General features: G+C 42.9%; 1 protein-coding gene across 1 annotated transcript in view; it reads right to left on the bottom strand.

Annotated features, from left to right (window-relative positions):
* WDR72 (WD repeat domain 72) overlaps positions 1–22,183 on the bottom strand; it is a 340,497-nt gene that overhangs the window by 191,625 nt on the left and 126,689 nt on the right. Inside the window, exon 13 of the mRNA XM_029574500.1 lies at positions 4,660–4,855. Coding sequence (XP_029430360.1) covers positions 4,660–4,855 — 196 coding nt within the window. The remainder of the gene's footprint in view (positions 1–4,659; positions 4,856–22,183) is intronic.

The raw sequence follows: 22,183 nt of genomic DNA, 5'->3' as shown, positions 1-22,183 counted from the left end.
CTGAGTGAACAGCGTGTTTAAATTCCTATTCTAATAATTAATTGATATTGTATTCTGATATTCCACATTGAATTTAAGCTCAGAGTATTATTGATTGAATTTATTGTTCCTGGTTGCAATCTATAAAGTGATGATGGTGCATCCACCAGGAGGCACTATGCTATCCTATCATATGCACTATATTGCTATTTTAATAATTCTGTTGTATACTAGTTTTTATTTTTCAGGTCTACAGTCCTCCTGTCTTAAAGAAACTTCAGTTTTATTTTCTTTTTCTAATTTTTATACAGAATTCTGAACTTTTATTTTTCAAACATTTTTCTAACACCTTTTGGTTTTTGATCTTTGATCTAATTTTGTTTTTGATACTTTTTGATATGAATTTTGAGTTCAAATTATGTGTTATCTGTTGTCTGTCTTGATGTCAAGAAGACTATGAATGAATATTTGCAGGATGGATGAATATGTGTCAGTCTTGTGTAACATATGTTTAATGTAATGTCTGAAATACTTGTTGTTTGTGGTTCAGCCTACTGCAAATGACTTTTCCTTTAAATGATTAATTTGCATTTATGCTAATTTACTGAATGAAAATTAATCACTGTATAAAAAACATTCTCGATAATGGGATTACCCTCTGTTCTGAAAACTGATAATGGCTCTGCTTACAGCAGCCATTCCTTTGCTGAATTTTGTCAACAATGGAACATTAAACACGTATTTGGCATTCCCTACAACTCCACAGGACAAGCCATTGTGGAGTGAGCCAACCACACCCTAAAGAATGCCCTTGACAAACACAAATAAAAAGCAGGGATTGCCCCTGGAATTCCCCCTAAGCAGGACTGGCTGAACAAAGTATTGTTTACTTTAAATCATCTAAATATATCAAATTCAAATCAGACCACAGCCGTGGATAATCATTATGGGACAAGGGTTAGTCACCCACAGCCATCCGTTTTGTATAGAATGTTACCTAACCCTGTCTAGCATGGTCCCTTTGTTAACATGGGGATGGGGATATGCTGCAGTGCTTGCTTCCACATGTCCACTTTGGGTTCCTATCCGCTCTGTAAAGCCTTGGAAAGATGGCATGGCATCAAGGTCTACAGAACCCGAACCCAAACTTCACCCTGAGCCTCCACAACCCTCAGAAGGACAGAGACCGAGCTCCCCACAACAAGCAGCACCAGGTGACCTGGGACAAATCAAAGCATTATCCAGCCAATCTACACAGCTTTTGGAACAGCAAGGACTTGAAAAAACTCCAGAGAACTTTTTGCTTGCTGCATTTTCTTGCTTGAATGCCAATTCATTGACAATTGTGATGTGCATCTTCTTATCTTGCATTCTCTCTCCTGCCGTGGCGATTTCTGAACAAGGACTATGGAGGAACAACATGTACATCACCAATACGCAGAAATTATAGCACCTGTTGAATTGAACAGACTGTTGGATCTGCATGCACATGCCGACCCACACCCGCGGAGGACTACTGATGCACGCCGTACCATTTAATCTTTCAGGATGGACTACTTACCCTTGGCAGGGAGGTTATCTTGTTAACTCTCCAGTTGGTAATACCATACTACCCATCGGTAGCCGTATTCAAGAGACTGCTGCACTGTGTTGAGAATATGATCCAGGGGATGGTAAGGGGCTTCAGGTGGGGAAATATCCATATTGTAGCCGAACAATTGTATTACAAGAAATCATGAACAGATCATACTATGATGTAAAAGCATACCCAACAAATATCACGGAATACTTGCATACCTTTACCCACTATATGTGCAATTGGCTGATCTCAGGATGTTCAGTGGGAGAACCAAAAAGGTGTGAAAAGAGAGAACGATTCTCAGACAGGCAATTTAACCTTTGTAATTATGCAGCCCAAATGATACAACAAGTTAAACAGACCCGTGACTGGTCCACTAACCAGATAGGGAACGTTTGGATGTTATGCGGGCGTAGAGCATATAAGCACATTCCCCCCAGGTGGAGAGGCAGATGCACTCTAGGCTACATCCTCCCCTCATACTACACAGTCAAAGATTTACCTAAAGCAAGACTCCGTAACAAAAGGGAGGCGATCAAGAGTCCTATAGATAAGTATCCAGAAACTCAGATATCTAGGAGCCTGTTTCCCCCAATGGGAACAGCTATGAATTACAGAGACTTGCACATCCTAGCTAACTGGACGACTGCTCTATTTAATCAGACAGTCTATGCATTAAAACTACTCACAACAGAAGTTTCTCAGATTAGAGAGGTAGTACTACAAAACTGCTAAGCTATAGACACCATCTTGGCTGCTAAAGGCGGTGTTTGTGCATTAATTGGATCTCATTGCTGTGTATACATATCAGATTATAAAGCAAATCTCACACATACCATAGAGCAGATGGAGACCATGGTTGCTGATGCACCACTCTCAGACAAAACACCAATTTATCCCTGGGACTGGCTATGGTCCTGGCTTCCTGATATTTCTGGTCTCAAAAAGGTGATTCCTATTATAATAATTGTAATTGTCTTACTTATTTGCCTGTGCTGCTGCATTCAGTGCATACCCAATCTCATATCCATACTGAAACCTCGCTTTCAGCCTGGATACAAAGATATTTTGTATGCTGCTTAAATTAAAACAGAAAGGAGGAGATGTAGCGAATCAGCTGAGGCAGTGGCTAGCAAACCATGCTGACTCAGCGATTTCAATACATCTTCACTTCCTTATCTCTGACCTTTGCACTGAGTGCAGCAAGACTAGCACATCTTAAAGCTTTAGCTTATAATTAAACCCCACTGCCTAAGGAGAGGATACCTGGCTGCCACGTAATCAGCTGCAAGCAGAAGACAGACACATATATGGTATAGGCTTCAGCAGCCAATGAAATGATCTGTACACACCTCCTGAGCCAATGGTCTAATGACACGTCTGTATGCTATGGCTAAGAGAGCCAATGATGTGATGGCACATCTGTATGCTATGGATGTATGTACAATAAAAGGGGGGACCCACGGGAGTGTTCAGCTCTTTTTGCCATGAATCCTGCCTGATGTGTCTTCATTGCCGCAACAGGGGTAGATTTTAAAAGGTTGCGCACGGGCATACATGTGCACGTACTACCCGGCGTGCGCACATGTACACCCAATTTAATAACTTGCAGGCGTGCGCAAGTTATAAAATCAGAGATCAGCACGTGCATAAAGCCCCGGGGCTTGCAAAAAAGGAGAGGGAGAGGGGGGCGAGGCCAGTCCGGGGGCACAGCGGGGCCAGAAGCTCCAGGCACAGTGGCCATTTGCTGTTGTGCTTGGGATCGCGCGCCAGCAGACAGCCAACACGCGCAACTTACTTCAGCCCCAGGGCTGAAGTAAGTTTTGAAATAGAAAAAAGAAAAAAAAAAGGTAGGGGGGAAAGGGCGGGGAAGTAGGGGAAGGGAAGGGAAGGTGGGGTGAGGGGTAGGGAAGTTCCCTCTGAGGCAGCTACAATTTTGGAGCGGCCTGGGAGGGAACGGGGGAAGGTAGCGTGGATCGGCGCATGCAAGGTGCACAATTGTGCAGCCCCTTGTGCGTGCTGCTCTCCGATTTTATAACTTGCGTACGCCTGCAAGTTATAAAATTGGGTGTACATGTGCGTGTGCCGGGTAGTGCACGCACATTATGCCCGTGCGCAACCTTTTAAAATCTACCAATATTTATTTTGTTCCACATTTTTGTCCCATTATCAAAAAAGCTCTAGTTTGCATTTCTGGATACACATAATCTTTAAAACTTGGTTCCCTTAATAGATTTTGATCTATAGAACATAAGGTGTGAAGATTACGATAAGTCTGCATCAAATTTGATAATGGATACTCCTCTACATGCAATGCTTTGAACAAGACTACTAATATTTTAAACTGTATTCTTTCAGCCACTGGCAACCAAGGTAAATACTGTAGAACTGGGGTTCTATGTTCATGATACAAGGTTCCTGTAAGTACCCTAGATGTCCCATTCAAAACAAACTGCAGTACCCTTAATAATTTCTGAGTTAACCCTACGTACAAAGCATTGCAATAATCTGTTTTTACTGCTTACCAAAGACTAGACCATAGTCCTAAAATCCAATACAGACCAAAAAAGGTTTAACTGCTGAACCAAACATAACCTAGCAAACGCTGCTTTAGCCACCTTTTGTATCTGTGATTTCTTTGTTAATCTAGAATCTAGGATTATCCCTAAATTGCAGACTTCTTGCACAATAGGAATAGTCTCTGCCGAAATATATTTCTTGTCTATCATCTTTCCCACTGTGTTGACATACTCTTAAAACCACAGCCTTTTTCACATTGAATACTAATTTCTGGCTGCCTAGCCATTGTTGCACTTCTTCTGAACAATTTTTAAATTTCTTTTCCGATAATATATCATCTGGACCATATTATATATATATGTATTTACTTAAACCATTATTTATTTATTTATTTATTTGCAGATTTTTATATACCGGGGTACGTAAGTAACATCACCTCGGTTTACATTAAAACAATAATTCAGCATTGCGCTTTACAATATAACATAGAAACTGAACGAATACAAAACCATGTATAACTTTGTATTAAAAGAATATTAGTGAGGAATTATCACAATCGAGAAGTAAAAATGCATCATTACCTGTTTCAATTTCCCAGACATAAACAGAGTCATCGTCACACCCTACAATTAGAACATCTTCAACAGGGTGCCATTTTATCATCTTTACAGGAAAAAGATGCTTCCTGGCATGCAAGAGACATAATCGCTGCTGGAGATGCAGAAGAGCGACAGAATGATCACTGCATACACAGCAAATGCTTTGGTGAAGCTTTGACTACAAAAGAACACACACACACACACACAAAATAAACTCAGGTTAATGTCAGGTTCCATTGAAAATGCTGTTTTGACATCCATTCTGTAGCCCAAAGCTATTTGAAAAGATCAACATGACTTCTCTCCAAAGGAAACTTACACATTTCTGGTACAGAATAGGTAGGAATATTTACATTAACTGATGTAACAAATGCAATATAGCCAGGCAAGTACAGTTAGCTTCAAACAACAGTCATATAGAAGGGGATTAATTAGCACAAGTTTGAAACTTGTGACCAGTAATACCAATTATCACATCTTCTAAACTAACTATATCAGTGTATCTTTCATAAAGCTTCATAATTCAATTACCTTTATAAATATTTTAAAATCTTTGAAAAATTACCTTAACCTCTCATTAATTATGCATAGCTATGTAAAATGCATGAATGAAAAGTAAACAAGGGGGTCATTTATCAAAATGCGTTAAGGTGTTTTTGCAAGCAAAAAGCCCCGTTAATGTATGTGATAGCACCATATTGTATGGTGCGATGCAAATTTGAAAAAGAGGAGTTAAGGGTGGGCTTGCCAGTCTGCAAAGTGCTATTGTACAGACTTAATTCCAGTGGTGGCCAGGTATGGTGCATTTTATGATATCTCCTGAAAGGCCTGTTTTGATATGAGAGAGAGAGAGAGAGAGAGAGTAGCCATAATGTCCTCTCCCTAGATAGGTATTTGTATCCCTATGTGAGGCCCACCTAGTAACTCGAGGTGAGGTTTAGGTATTAGTGTAGGGGGTTAGGGGCCACTTTGACATTCAACGTGAGGAGTACGAACAGAACAGTGGTCTCTTGTGAAGATTTGATGACCTTTGGAGCAAGTAAAATCACTCCAAGATGATATTTGTGCAATATTCTTTCCACCTAGCTTGATGTTATCCAGGTAGTGTTCATCAAGCTAGGTTGAGAGAACCTTGCACAAATATCATCTTGGAGTGATTTTACTCACTCCAAAGGTCATCATATCTTCACAAGAGACCACTGTTCTGTTCGTATGTCTCATGTTGAATGTCAAAGTGACCCTAACCCCCTACACTAATACCTAAACCTCACCTTGAGTTACTAGGTGGGCCTCCCATAGGGATACAAATACCTATCTAGGGAGAGGACATCATGGCTAGTCTCTCTCTCTCTCACTCTCTCTCTCTCTCTCATATTGTATGTAGGAAACACAACAGGTCTGAAAATATTTGCACTCTTTGCATAGGTAATTAGCACAAATTGCAATAAACTGTCTATTAGCAAAAACCACACCCCTTTTGCTATCGCATGCTATACTTATCGCATTTTGATAAATCCAGGCCCAAGTTTGAAGTTTTGATAATGACGTAACTGTTCACAGGTTTAGAACGTGTGCTTATTCAATACTTTTGTGTGCCTCTTACCATTTGTCCATGTATATTTATTCAGGTAAATAAAATTTTAAAAGGTTTATACTGCCAAAAGAAAAATATTATGGGGTTTTGTTTTTTTTTTTGCAGGCTACTCATTTTTATTCTGCAAGTCCCCAAAGTAAATATCTGGTGGATATGTGACTTTATTGCAATGTATTCCATATAAGAGGGATAACCTTTTTACTCACATAAAAACATAGAATAGTGATTCCTAAACTGCTTATTCCTGGGTTGTAGTGCTGGATTACGGACAGTCAGCCCCTTTAAATGTTCACTAGCTTGCAGACATTCAATAGTAGTACAATAGGCCAATGAAAATTGACAAAAAGTTTAGTTTTTTAAGCAACAGATGAGAAAATCTAAACTCAGGATGCTTCTTTCAGAGGTGAATATTTATACATATGTTCTCTAATTATATCAGCTCTTGAAAGAATATCCTTTACGCATTTAAAAGAATGTGTAACAATAGGGTTATTTTTATTATCCAGAAAGCTCACTATAAACTATAAGTCAGAGAACCTCATATAAGCAAGCTGAAGGGTTCATTTTTTATAGAATGACTTATCATTGGATACCAACTGATTTGCAGTGTCATAAATGCTGGTGATGCTTTACAAGAATGTGTATCATTGCTATGTTTGATTGATCCAACAACTAAAAATGTTCAATTTTTCTTCAAAATCACAAGTGTCTCTAATAAACGGGTAGGTGCACACCTGAGCACCAGTGATCATCAAACAATATGGTTTGATATTGCAAATAGGATATTGAGGGGTAACACAAAGACCCGAATTTTGAATTTCAAAAATACGACTGACGAAATGGGGATGTACCTGGAAGTAGAACTAGAAGACTCTGAGAAAATGAGAGTGGTGAAATATCAGTGAGCCAAAATAAAAAGAGCAATTACAAAGGTAACTAATCTATATGCTAGAAAAGTAAACAAAAGTAAGAGAAATAAGAAACCGATCTGGTTCTCAAAGGAAGTGACTGATAAAATAAAGGCAAAATGAACAGCATTCAAAAAATATAAAGATACCAAAAAGAGGAACACAAGGAAGGATATCTAGTGAAACTGAGGGAGACGAAGAAAGAAATCAAGAAAGCAAAAAGTCAGGCAGAAGAAAGGATTGCCAAAGAAGTAAAGCGAGGTGACCAAAATGGTGAGGGGTCAGCTTCGGAAGACTTATGAGAAGAGGCTGATGGATCTGAATATGCATACCCTGGAAGAGAGGAGGTTCAGGGGAGATATGATATAGACCTTCAGACACCTGAAAAATTTTAATGATGCACAATCGTCAAACCTTTTCTGTTGGAAAGAACTCAATAGAACTAGGGTCATGAAATAAAATTCCAGGGAGGATGACTCAGAACCAATATCAGGAAATATTTCTTCAAGTGAATGCCTAGAATGCCCTTCTGGAGGAGGTGGTGAAGAGGAAAATAGTGAAGGAATTCAAAGGGGCATGGGATAAACACTGTGGATCCCTAAAGGCTAGAGAATTGATAAAGAAAAGAGTGCATGGGGGTAACCGGGGGTAACTTGGTGTGGCAGCTGCTACCCTTAACAAATAAGCCTTGATACTGTTAATGCAACTCCATCATTGATCTCTGCTTCAATGGCACTGGGAAAAGGGGAATTGGATTCTGACAGCAACTAATGAGGTCCCTGACTTTTACGGTTTGGGAAACAAATAAACATGGGGGTAACTTGCTTATGTGGCTTTTACTACCCTTAATCACTAAGCCTGATACTTTTGATGCAACTCCAATATTACCCTCTGCTTCTACGGTAAGGGTTAAGGGAAACTGGATTCAAACAGCATCCGAGGGCCCTGACTTTTACGGTCTGGGAAACTGATAAGCATGGGGGTAACCTGCGCAGTGCAGCAGATACTGGCATAAGCTTGCTGGGCAGCTCATTTGGACTTTTCTGCCATCATTTCTATGTTTCTATGAGTTTACCAGAGGAATTACATTATACTGCAGATCACAAATGGTAAATACTGAGGACAAGGGATGGTCTTATCCTCAGTTCAGTATACTTTTGATTAGGTAGACCCCAATCAAATATTCCTTTTTAGGCAGGCATTTAATTGACTGGACTATATATTATATATATATATTTTTTAGTCCCCCACTCAGTAGCTCCTGTTTATTGTTTCTCCCTTCCCCCAGTTTCTTAATCAGTTACACTGTAAAGCCTTTGTGGCTGCATTTTTTTGTTTAATGTAACCGATGTGATGTTATTAACGAATGTCGGTATATAAAAATGTTAAATAAAATAAATAAATAAATTATGCAGTTTCATTAGCAGACTATAGTCACTCTTTTTAACTGTACAATTTGTAAATAAACTTTTGTTTTTCAAGCAGGTGAGGGATTGACTGGATTTCATCTCATAATGGCAAATTATGGACAATGTTCTTGTTTATGTTGCTTGTGAATTTTAACAACTGGCATTTAAATAGGCAGTTGATTGAATATTAATTCATAGAGTTTTTTTATTGGTGTGGTGTGGAAGATGTCTTATGGCATAATTTTTTTTTATTATATACAAACTTGTGTTTTAATCATTTTATATTCTAACTCACTTGTTCTCAATCTTGTCCTGGTGGACTCCCAGCTGGTTAGGTTTTCAGGATCTCTGCAATGAATATGCATGAGATAAATTTCCATGCAATTGAGGCAGTGTATGCAAACCTATCTCATCCATATTCATTTTGGATATCCTGAAAACCCACCCAGCTGGGGGTCCCCCAGGACAGGTTTGGGAACCTCTGTTCTAACTTATGTATGTTTTAATCTATGTCATGGTATGCTTTAACAATTCTATCTTACATTTTATGTATTTTTTAAATTGTAAATTTCCTAGCAACCAGGTAATAGGTGATTAATAAATTCTGAATAAAGATAAAGATAAAGGTGGCTCAGGACACAGGTGCTGAACAATGAAATCTCCTGTCTGATTGGATCAGCAGGGTTTAGACATGCTAGTCAGGCAAAGCACTGGAATCAAGGGAAGATGACATCAGTACCTCAGTGACTGGTCACAAAACAATACTGAGGTTAACTTTCAGAAGGGGAAAGGAGATAAATGAAGTCTTTAAAAAATATTACTTAAACAAGGACAGTTTTTAGTACTCAACATCAAGGACTGCAGAAGAACAAATGAGCTGCATGGCCAGCATCAATTAAGAAGATAAGAAGTGCCATGGTGGTTTAGGCCAAGGGCTCATCCCGTCTCTGATAATGGCTAATCCAGGCCACTTAGAATTACCTGGCAGATCATAATGGAGATATCCATTCCGGGATCTCATTCAATTCTTTTCAGCTTGTCTCAATTTGCAGAATGTCACCAACCTGCCCATAACATAGGGCCTGATTTAATAAGCCCTGTCCACACACACACACATGATGTTACGGTCCCGGGCCGTGCCCCGGTCCCTCCAGCTACCTCAGGGACGGCCCAGGCCATTTGGGGGTTCCTCGGGCCTGCAGGCCCTCCAGCGTGTCTCTCCCTCCACGGGAGAGATGCCGACGGTCCTGCGCGGCTGGCCCTGCCCCCTGACGCGCGCGGGGAGGAGCTCCATTTAAAGGGGCCAGCGCGGGGAAAACCTCAGTCCTGCCATAGGTGACATCAGACGCCCTCAGGGTATAAGTACCCTGCATCCAGACTACTCCAGTGCCTTGCAATGAGGTTCATCAGGTTTCCTGACTGCTAGTTGCTGCCTATTGGTGATTGCTTCCTGTCTTCGACCCGGCTTGCCTCCTGACTCGTCTCCTGCCTCCGTCCCCTGGTTCTGGTATCTACTTCTGACCTTTGGCTTTCGACCTGGCTTCGTCCCATGACTTCGTCTCCAGCTTCAGTCCCTGGCTTGGCTTCACTTCTGACTTCTGGTTCTGACTCCGGCTCCGTTCTTGACTCCGTCTCCTGCTTCATCCCTGGCTTTGGTTTGGATCACTGACTCCCGGCCTCCGACCCGGCTTCGTTCCTGGACTCCGCCCTCGGCTTCCTCCGCACCTCAGGTACTCAGAGCGACCTGGCCCAGAAGATTCGCCTAAGTCCCAGCGGGTGGGCCCCTACAGGCTCCTCCTGGGGGGAGCTTCGGCTTCCAGGGTGAATCTCCTAAGTCTCAGCGGCCGGACTCCTACGGGCTCCTCCTGGGGGAGTACCGGCTTCCCGGGTGAAGACTCTCCAACCGCCCGGACCCAACCGTCGTCTGTCTCTTCAGCCACTGCCTAGGGTCCTTGGTCGCATAGGACTCCGAGGGGGCCCTCAGACTTCCAGCGACGAAACTTTCCCTGACTCTTTTCTGAGCCGCCTCCCGACTGGGACGCTTGCTGTAGTCATCCATAGCATACCATCCTCTGTCCCAACCGGCCCAAGGGTCCACAACTGTAACACATGATGCACAATAGGAAAAATGTTTCAGTAAATAAGGCCCTTATGGACAACTTTCTAACTATCCAGGTCTATGTTTATGAATAGGTCAGAGGAGGTAGTCAAAATGATCCTGGTTTACTTTGGTGTAGATTCAGTAGCTAAAGAAGGACTGAAGAGTGCCAAGAAGAAGGCGCCTATCAGAAAACAATCTTGGGCATAGCTGTTGAATCATGAAAGAAGGGAGCCTTCCACTATGCACAAGAAGAAATGAAACAGATGTTGTAAAAGTGACTGAATAGTAGCAGGATAGCTGTCAGAATGAATTCAACTGTTAGTGCAGCTCTGCAGAAAAGGTTGAAGGGTAGGTACTTGAGGCCAGATTAAGACTGCAATAGAGTGGGTATGCCTTAAGTAGCAGAGAGAATGAAAAGGGATTTAAGAAAGTTGGAGGAGTGGTCAAAGATTTGGCAGCTGGGATTCAATGCCAAGAAGTGCAGAGTCATATATTTGGGGTGCAGCAATCCAAAAGAGCTGTAAGCGATTGGGGGTGAAAAACTGATATGAATGGACCAAGAAAGGGATCTTGGGGTATAAGTGTCTGGAGATCTGAAGATGGCGAAGTAATGTGACAAGGCGATAGCTAAAGCCAGAAGAATGCTGGGCTACACAGAGAGAGAGGAACAACCAGTAAGAAAAAGGAGGTGATGATGCCCTTGCACAAGTCCTTGGTGAGGCCTCACTTGGAATACTGTGTTCAATTTTGGAGACCATATCTCAAGAGGGACAAAGAAAGGATGGAGGCAGTCCACAGAAGAGTGTCCAAAATGGTGTGCGGTCTGCATGAAAAGACCTACGAAGACAGGCTGAAGGATCTGAATATGTACACCCTGGAAGAGAGGAGGTGCAGGGTAGATATGATACAGATCTTCAGATAACTGAAAGGTTTTAGTGATGCACATTCAACAAACTTTTTCCACTGGAAAGAAATCAGTAGAACTAGAGGTCATGAAATGAAATTCCAGGGAGGACAACTCAGAACCAATGTCAGGAAATATTCCTTCACAGAGAAGGTGGTAGATGCCTGGAATGCCCTTCTGGAGGAGGTGGTGCAGACAAAATTTGTGAAAGAATTCAAAGGGGCATGGGATAAACACTGTGGATCCCTAAAGGATGGAGGATGAAAATGAAGAAAAGAGTGCATGAGGGCAACTTGCTGATGTGGCAGTTAGCACCCTTAACCAATAAGCCTGTTACTTTGATGCAACTCCAACACTGCTCTCTGCTTTAACAGCAAGCAAAGCAGGGACCTGGATTCAAACAGTAACCAACAAGGGCCCTGATTTTTATGGTCTGAGAAACTGATAAGGAAGGGGGTAGCCTACATGGCACGCCAGATACTACCATAAACTTGCTGGGCACTCAGACTGGATGGACCACTTGGTCCTTTTCTGCCATCATTTCTATGTTCTATAAGACATGCTGAGGCCCTTAGCTATGTTAAGTTTAAGAGGTCCCATATCATTACCAAAAATTGTAAAACATGAAATTTAGTATTTTCTAAAATATTTTGTAGCTCCTAAATTGTAGTTTAGGTAGTTTGTGTCTAAATCCGTCACTGTGAGGACCTGTGAAAGTGACAGTCTGGTGCAAGAATTATTGCTATATGGGAAAAGAAGGGAGAGAAAGAAAACCAGGGTTTAGAAGTTTGCTGTAGAGAAACAAACAAAAAAAAAAACCCCTGAGATTCAGCAATGGGCTGGAACCATGCGAGCGCTGCCTGAGCAGCATGAATCTTAACAAATGGATTACATGAATGAAGTCATTTGTACTCTGCATGAACTTTGCTCTGATTATAAATAATAGATGATGGGCTCTGAGATATCTAACATGTTTATGAACTGTGTAATGTTAACAGAGGTTAATCATTAAAATACGCTGCTATTGATTTGATTTGTAATTGGATGATAATATTTTCCAACCTTTCAATTTGGATACCCTCAGGAGTCTCTTCCTTATTGGATGCCTGATAGATTGGTGAAACTAAAGGCCAAGGAGTCTACTGAAGCCTCTCTGAAGGCAGCTTTAGAGGGCTGGAAATTTCAGATGAGCCACCTCGGCTTTCACAGAGGACTGTGGTACCCCAGGGTATGTCAGATTTTTCTTCCATTTGATATTATGAATCTTTTTAAAGTCCCATCTTAGAAGTTCTTTTTGTGCTCTAGCAACTTGCACTAATAAGCCTATGCACTAATAAAACTTCTGTGGGCAAAGTAGTGCTCTACCCACAGAAAACACACTTGTGCAGATGAGGCATGCGTAAAATTATGCACATATACACGGTGTTCACAGTGGAGAGGCATTTCAGGGGATGGAGTCAGGGCAGGGTTGAGATTTATGAGCACACTTTTTTGATTTTAAAACCCTTAGCACAAAATAGCAGGAATAACGGTTTTGCCTGGACCTTTTTCTGAAGTGGACTCTTGTGCGTAGGTCCACATTGAAAACTGGTGTAAATTATGTGCACAATGTTACATTTGCCTCTTAAAGATCCTTAAAGGGTAACTTTCGGACAACTCCGCATAGTCGAATATATGCAAATAATATGGCTGTGCAGAGATCTATAATAGTATTTTATAAGTCACAACATACAGGCGCTTGTATGCTGAACACATGCAAACACATTGAAAGCAATTATTTCAAGGCATCGAACACATGTACTTTTCTTACCACTTTTAAAAATATCTGTGCATATACTTTGTGTGTTAAAATAAAGCAGGAAATCTAGATTTCTGAAGGTGTGGGAGCCATATTTGAACAGTATTTCCCACAGGGCTAGGAGTCTTACCATGAATTCTTTATAAAATATTTTTGTTGGCTAAAGCATGTCTGTTTGTCTGCTGATGTTTCAGTGGGAGGGCTAGGAGGGGTACTGGGGGAGGCCTAGAGTACATCCATGTGTTTCCTTTGGGACTAGGCATATCAGAACCAGACGTCAGTCCCTCAGTGGTGATATGTATATTCAAGTCTTTATGGATGTAGGGGAAGGGAAATATGGGGGGAAAATATTAGCATTTGTATTCTATTTCATGTTATTGGTTGATTTTTCATCCATAAAATAAAGCAGGACTTGTTTGTGTGAAACCCGATTTACATGCGCAAGTCAGCATATTGAAATTAGCACTTTTACGATCTCTCCACCAGTTCATCCAGTCCTCTGCCAGATCATCCTGGTTCTTCTACCTGAACTCCTCCCCATTTCACCCAGACCTCCATCCCAGCACACTGTAGGGGTGTGCATCCGTTTTCGACGTATTGGCGATCCGCAACGTAATTTGTCCTATCTGTTAAATACGTGGGGAGGCGAAACGCATCGCGACTCCCCACGTATTTAACTTATTATCTGTTTAATTCGGTGTGCCCAGCGGCGCGCGCTTTTCTTCGCCCCCATTAGCTACTAGCTACCTATGATTTTCACAAAATGGCAGCGCCCATGCCCTACATTCCGGTATCCATGCTGACCTGTCTGACCCTTTCCTGTGAGTCACAGTGACTCACAGGAAAGGGTCGGACAAGTTGGCATGGATACCGGAATGCAGCGTATCCGCGCTGACATTTTGTGACATGCACTGAATGCAGCCAATCGCGCTGTCATTCAGTGCTCTCTGTCGATTTTACTGATGAGCCAGCACTATATAAACATCAGCACAAGGAGCCACGCACTTATTTCCAGCGATGCTGTGGAGAGGTGGGCTGGGTGTAAGAGAAGGCTGCACTGAGAGATAGGCTAGTTAAGCTAGTTAAGGAAAGAAAAAGCTAATTATTCTTTGTTTTGCTGCAGTGCTAGGGCCAGGCAGTTAGTCCTGTTTCTTTCAAGCTGTTTATTTTGGTGATCTCTGACTGAGAAGAGAAGCTGTGCTAGGTCAGCTAGCACTGACCACCATTTAGGGTGTTGGGCTGGCTTGGAGAGATATATTATTTTCAATTTCATCCATTTTTCTGGAGTGACAAAAATTCCAGCTTTTTTAAACTGATTTTTTAAAATTCAAATTACTTAGTCTCTCTGTGCACTGGGCTTCACTGGGCAGTTTAACAGACTGAACCTAACTATTGGGTGTGTCTGTGCAGTCAAGTGCCCAGGGAGTCTGCCTCTTTCGTGCTTACAAGCAAGCAGCTTCTGTGTGCACGCCACACACAATAGTGCACAGTCAGGCACTGTGACAGTGGGCAGTGGGTAGTTTTAACAGACTGAACCTAACTATTAGGTGGGTCTGTGCAGTCAAGTGCCCAGGGAGTCTGCCTCTTTTGTGCTTACAAACAAGCAGCTTCTCTGTGTACATGCCACACACAATAGTGCACAGTCAGGCACTGTGACAGTGGGCAGTGGGTAGTTTTAACAGACTGAACCTAACTATTAGGTGGGTCTGTGCAGTCAAGTGCCCAGGGAGTCTGCCTCTTTTGTGCTTACAAACAAGCAGCTTCTCTGTGTACATGCCACACACAATAGTGCACAGTCAGGCACTGTGACAGTGGGCAGTGGGTAGTTTTAACAGACTGAACCTAACTATTAGGTGGGTCTGTGCAGTCAAGTGCCCAGGGAGTCTGCCTCTTTTGTGCTTACAAACAAGCAGCTTCTCTGTGTACACGCCACACACATTAGTGCACAGCCAGGCACCGTGACAGTGGGCAGTGTTACTACTCAGTGACATTAAATCCATAATGTCAGGGATAATGCACGACAAGTCTCTCAGCATCCAAGGGACACAGGGGACCTTCAGGGACAGAAAGGAAATGGACTGATTCAAATGAAACTCTGCGACCACCTTATGCAAGAAGGATGGGACTGTACACAGATGTATTGCCCCTGGAAAGAACATATAGCCACCAGTGTCCTTCCATCCCTAAAAGATCCAGGCAAGGTTTCCAACTGCGCCACTGCTCTAGGAGCATGGGATAAGGTCAAGGACTGTGCCTGAATAAAGGATTCTCACCCCTAGGAAATCCTATCCATGAAAAGTAAAAGCATCCAGACCGGGATGCACCTGAGGTGTACTCACTGACTAACCATCCCTTGCTGAAGAACTAGTTAGGGAGTTGCAAAACTAAACACCGGAGAAGAGCAGACAGCAGTTGGGGAGTATCGAGGCCCCTTTCTGCATGGATCGGGAATCAAAGTCAAAAGGCCTATTCCCCCAACAATGCACAAAACCATCTGGATCCCTTGGTGAGCAACCACTGTCATTTAGCCTCCTGTACAGGCTGTGCCACGAGCTGGACCTCCATGGAAGCATTCGGAAGACGGGCAGGAAGCTGGTCAGGATGGGGGGTCTGACCCACAGCTCCTCCCTTAGGCAACGCACACTCCTAACGCAGGGCTCACGAGAAGTGCCGAGGCATGTTCCACGCAGCCGACCGAGGTTTGTGCACCTGCTTCCAGCTGGAGGAGGAAGGCATGGCAGGACAGTCTCAGGTTGGAGAACCACCCGGTACCCAACTGCGCCAGGTGTGGGCTGCGGCATCCCAGCACTGAGAGCACTAGAATCGCCGCTGCCTCTCCCCGGTGCCTTTGCTCCCTGGCCCTCCTGCTTCACAGGATAAGACTTTCAGAGTCTTCCCTACCTTTTTCCGCACCCCTCCCAGACCTCCCTGCACCCGCCCTAGCTCCTCGAGGTGGCCCAGCCGCCTTACCCATTGGCCTCCAGCTCCTCTCCGGTCAGAAATGCCAGAGGGCAGGAGGGCAGGAGAACAAAGGGATCAGGGTAACATGCAGTATTCCTTATAACATTTTAAATGGGGAAAAATTAAAATAATTATTAACCTGCCTGTTGGTTCTGTGGCTTAAGGAAGCCCAGAAGAAGTGACCCGACAATGTGCTGGGGCTAGGAATGCCTGAGACAGTGCCCTGAGTTTTGGGTTGTTTTTTTAAGCCCATGCAGAGGAGCAGCATGACACCTGCAGTCAGCAGCACCAGGCTGCGCTATAATAAAAGTGGCTAACAGCCACAATGCTGAGGGAGAGACACGATGTTTTCAAAAGGAAGAGGGAGCCTCCTGCTGCTGGCGGCCGTATTTAAAACCGAAAGCGACACATAGCCATGAGGCAAGAAAGGCATTTAAAGGCAGCCGTGGGAACCTAAGGAGTTCCCGACGGCCTGAAGAAAGGCAGAGCTTCAATTTAAATAAAAGCAGCAGATTGACCATGAAGAGACACAGGAAGTGCTGTGGCCAAGAGGAAAAGGCACTCCCTCAGCAGAATCATGCCACGCCGGGACCAAGGAAGAAGAGGCCGGACCCCTTGGTTGACTTCATTGCGTCACCCCATCGGTCAATCACGTGGCCTGGTGTTAGATGTCATTGATGATGTCATTGTACCCAATGGGGGGAGCAATGTCAAAAGTCGCATGCCCCGACTCGACGGGCAGGAGCACCGCACATGGCGCCAGCCGGACGCAGCTGTTGCTGGAGAGGAGGGGGAAGAAGGGATCGCCCCCTCCGCCATTTGGTAAGCCTGGCCTCAGCATGGCGGTGGCAGCGCCCCCACGGATGTAGCAGGAGCCCGGTTACTCATGGCGCCTGCACATCCATGCTGGGCCGCTTTCCATACACATTTTCTCATGTGAAGAGAAAAAAAAGCAACAAGCCACTCTGCTCTCCTGGATCTTTAGAGAGAACAGCCACTGCAGCCCTCTCTCCAGCTCCCTGGTTGACAACATCCCAGTGACTTATGAAGTAACTTTGAAATGTTCAAAACATTACGCATGCAAAAATGAGCATGTACGCGCGTAAGTAGTCTCTGCTTGAGTATTCCATATTTTATAAAATAGAAATTCGCGCATAAGAACATAAGAAATTGCCATGCTGGGTCAGACCAAGGGTTCATCAAGCCCAGCATCCTGTTTCCAACAGAGGCCAAACCAGGCCACAAGAACCTGGCAATTACCCAAACACTAAGAAGATCCCATGCTACTGATACAATTAATAGCAGTGGCTATTCCCTAAGTAAACTTGATTAATAGCGTCAATGGACTTCTCCTCCAAGAACTTATCCAAACCTTTTTTGAACCCAGCTACACTAACTGCACTAACCACATTCTCTGGCAACAAATTCCAGAGCTTTATTGTGCATTGAGTGAAAAAGAATTTTCTCCGATTAGTCTTAAATGTGCTACTTGCTAACTTCATGAAATGCCCCTTAGTCCTTCTATTATTCGAAAGTGTAAATAACCGAGTCACATCTACTCGTTCAAGACCTCTCATGATCTTAAAGACCTCTATCATATCCCCCCTCAGCCGTCTCTTCTCCAAGCTGAACAGCCCTAACCTCTTCAGCCTTTCCTCATAGGGGAGCTGTTCCATCCCCTTTATCATTTTGGTTGCCCTTCTCTGTACCTTCTCCATTGCAACTATATCTTATTTGAGATGCGGCGACCAGAATTGTGCACAGTATTCAAGGTGTGGTCTCACCATGGAGCAATATAGAGGCATTATGACATTTTCCGTTTTATTAACCATTCCCTTCCTAATAATTCCTAACATTCTGTTTACTTTTTTGACTGCTGCAGCACACTGAGCCGACAATTTTAAAGTATTATCCACTATGATGCCTAGATCTTTTTCCTGGGTGGTAGCTCCTAATATGAAACCTAACATCCTGTAACTACAGCAAGGGTTATTTTTCCCTATATGCAACACCTTTTACTTGTCCATATTAAATTTCATCTGCCATTTTAATGCCCAATCTTCCAGTCTTGCAAGGTCCTCCTGTAATGTATCACAGTCCGTTTGTTATTTAACTACTCTGAATAATTTTGTATCATCCGCAAATTTGATAACCTCACTCATCGTATTCCTTTCCAGATCATTTATATATATATATTGAAAAGCACCAGTCCAAGTACAGATCCCTGAGGCACTCCACTGTTTACCCTTTTCCACTGAGAAAATTGACCATTTAATCCTACTCTCTGTTTCCTGTCTTTTAACCAGTTTGTAATCCACAAAAGGATATCGCCTCCTATCCCATGACTTTTTAGTTTTCGTAGAAGTCTCTCATGAGGGACTTTGTCATATGCCTTCTGAAAATCCAAATACACTACACCTACCGGTTCACCTTTATCCACATGTTTATTAACCCCTTCAAAAAACTGAAGCAGATTTGTTAGGCAAGACTTCCCTTGGGTAAATCCATGTTGACTGTGTTCCATTAAATCATGTCTTTCTATATGCTCTACGATTTTGATCTTGAGAATAGTTTCCACTATTTTTCCCGGCACTGAAGTCAGGCTCACTGGTCTATAGTTACCTGGATCGCCCCTGGAGCCTTTTTTAAATATTTGGGTTACATTGGCCACCCTCCAATCTTCAGGTACAATGGATGATTTTAATGATAGGTTACAAATTTTAACTAATAGATCAGAAATTTCATTTTTTAGTTCCTTCAGAACCCTAGGATGCATACCATCCGGTCCAGGTATTTTGCTACTCTTTAGTTTGTCAATCTGGCCTACTATATCTTCCAGGTTTACAGTGATTTCGTTCAGTTCATCTGACTCATACTCCTGAAAACTATCTCCGGAACTGGTATCTCCCCAACATCTTCATTAGTAAACACGGAAGCAAAGAATTCATTTAGTCTTTCTGCAACGGCCTTATCTTCCCTAAGAGCCCCTTTAACCCCTTGGTCATCTAATGGTCCAGTCAACTCCCTCACCGGTTTCTTGCTTTGGATATATTTTAAAAAGTTTTTATTATGAGTTTTTGCTCTATGGCCAACTTCATTTCAAATTCTTTCTTCGCCTGTCTTATCAATGTTTTACACTTAACTTGACAATGCTTATGTTTTATCCTATTTTCTTCAGATGGATCCTTCTTCCAATTTTTGAAGGATTTTTTTTGGATAAAATAGCCTCTTTCACCTCACCTTTTAACCATGACGGTAATCGTTTTTCCTTCCTTCCACCTTTCTTAATGTGTGGAATACATATGGACTGCACCTCTAGGATTGTATTTTTAAACAATGTCCAAGCCTGTTGAACACTTTTAACCTTTGCAGCTGCACCTTTCAGTTTATTTCTACTTTCCTCATTTTATCAAAGTTTCCCTTTAGAAAGTTTAGTGTTAGAGCTGCAGATTTACTTATTGTCCCCCTTCCAGTTATTAGTTTAAATTTGATCATGTTATGATCACTGTTGCCAAGTGGCCCCACCACTGTTACCTCTCTCACCAAATCCTGCGTTCCACTAAGAATTCAATCTAAAATAGCTCCCTCTCTTGTTGGTTCCTGAAACAATTGCTCCATGAAGCAATCATTTATTACATCCAGGAACTTTATGTCTCTAGCAAGTTCTGATGTTACATTTACCCAGTCAATATTGGGGTAATTGAAATCTCCCATTATTATTGCACTGCCAAATTGGTTTGCTTCCCTGATTTCTCTTAGCATTTCATCATCTGTCTGACCATTTTGTCCAGGTGGACAGTAGTATACTCCTATCACTTTACTCTTACCCAACACACATGGGATTTCTACCCATATAGATTCTACTGAGCATTTAGTCTATTGTATGATCTTTATCCTGTTGGACTCTATACCCTCCCGGACATAAAGTGCCACACCCCCGCCAAGTTGATCCTCCCTATCATTGTGACATAATTTGTACCCTGATATAGCACTGTCCCATTGGTTATCCTCCTTCCACCAAGTCTCTGTGATACCAATTATATCAATCTCATCATTTGCTGCTATACACTCTAACTCTCCCATCTTACTTCTTAGACTTCTGGCATTGGCATACAGGCATTTCAAAGTGTGTTTTTTGTTTGTTTTAGCAACCTGCTTTTCAGTTGTTTGGAATAATTCGGAAATCATTAGTTTTGGTGATTTTTTTTACATATAGGCATATGGACTATGTTTGCTTTTAATGGAACCTCTCTGTTGGGATGCCTTAACTCTCCTGTTTCATTAGTATCCTTCAAGGATACATTTCTCCGAACCATGAACTGCTGAGTGACTGTTGGCTTTCCCCCTTGTTCTAGTTTAAAAGCTGCTCTATCTGCTTTTTGAAAGTTAGTGCCAGGAGCTTGGTTCCACTCTGGTTAAGGTGGAGCCCATCCTTTCGGAAAAGTCTCCCCTTTCCCCAAATGTTTCCCCAGTTCCTTACAAAGCTGAATCCCTCTTCCCTGCACCATCGTCTCATCCACACATTGAAACTCTGGAGTTCTGCCTGCCTCTGGGGACCTGCACGTGGAATAGGAAGCATTTCAGAGAATGCCACTCTAGATGTTCTGGATTTTAGCTTCCTACCTAAAATCCTAAATTTGGCTTCCAGAACCTCTCTCCCACATTTTCCTATGTCGTTAGTGCCCACATGTACCATGACAGCCGGCTCCTCCCCAGTACTATCTATAATCCTATCTAGGTGATGCATGAGGTCTGCCACCTTCTCACCAGGCAGGCAAGTTAACAGGTGGTCCTCACGTCCACCAGCCACCCTGCTATCTACATTTCTAATAATCGAATCACCAGCTATGATGGCCGGCCTAATCCTTCCCTCCTGGGCAGTAGCCATGGGAGACTTGTCCTCAGAGTGAGAGGACAATACATCACCTGGAGAGCAGGTCCTTGCTACAGGACCTGTAGGGTGATGTTCTCCTACTGGGAGACCTTTCTGATCCAAGGCAGCACTGGGGCTGCCAGACTGGATTTGGGACTTGGCTACTATGTCCCTGAATGTCTCATCAATGTACCTCTCTGTCTCCCTCAGCTCCTCACTTTCTTGCGCACATCTATGCATGTAAAAAAAGGTGCAGTCTGGGGCATTCCGGGGCGAGGCCAACATTAACACAAGCTACAATTTTAAACACGAACATTTGCAGACTTGCTTGCATATTTTTACACTTACTAATTATCTGGCATGACATTAAACATCTTTATTGTATAGTACTGACCTGGTGGGAGTTTTGGGGGAACTGGGGTGGGGATTCAGGCTGAAGAAGCAGGAAGGTCTCAATGACCTGGAAAAGGTCTGGGTGAACTGCTAGTCTAACTGGTAAAACTGGCTTTTAAAACTGGCCAACTTTTGTGCATAAATCCCAATATAGACAAGTCCTGCTTTGTTTTTCCATGTAAACGATATGCATGTATATTTTAAAACAAGACAGGAAAAGCATGCACATTCAATGCATTGATATACCGTATTTTTCGCTCCATAAGACGCACTTTTTTCCCCCAAAAGTGGGGGGAATATGTATGTGCGTCTTATGGAGCGAATATAAAAAAAAAACCACAAAAATCTAACAACCCCCCACCCTCCTGACTCCCCAAGACCTGCCGACTTAGTTTACCGCAACCCCACACCCTCCTGACCCTCCCAAGACCTGCCGACTTAGTTTACCGCACCCCCCCTCTCCTGACCCCCCCAAGACCTGCCGACTTAATTTACCGCAACCCCCCACCCTCCTGACCCCCCCGACCTGCCGACTTAATTTACCGCAACCCTCCTGACCCCCCCC

The sequence above is a fragment of the Rhinatrema bivittatum genome, chromosome 13 (genome assembly GCF_901001135.1).
Source record: "Rhinatrema bivittatum chromosome 13, aRhiBiv1.1, whole genome shotgun sequence".
Lineage (NCBI taxonomy): Eukaryota > Metazoa > Chordata > Amphibia > Gymnophiona > Rhinatrematidae > Rhinatrema > Rhinatrema bivittatum.
The sequence above is the reverse complement of the archived record's forward strand: the minus strand, read 5'-3'. Positions and strand labels throughout refer to the sequence as shown.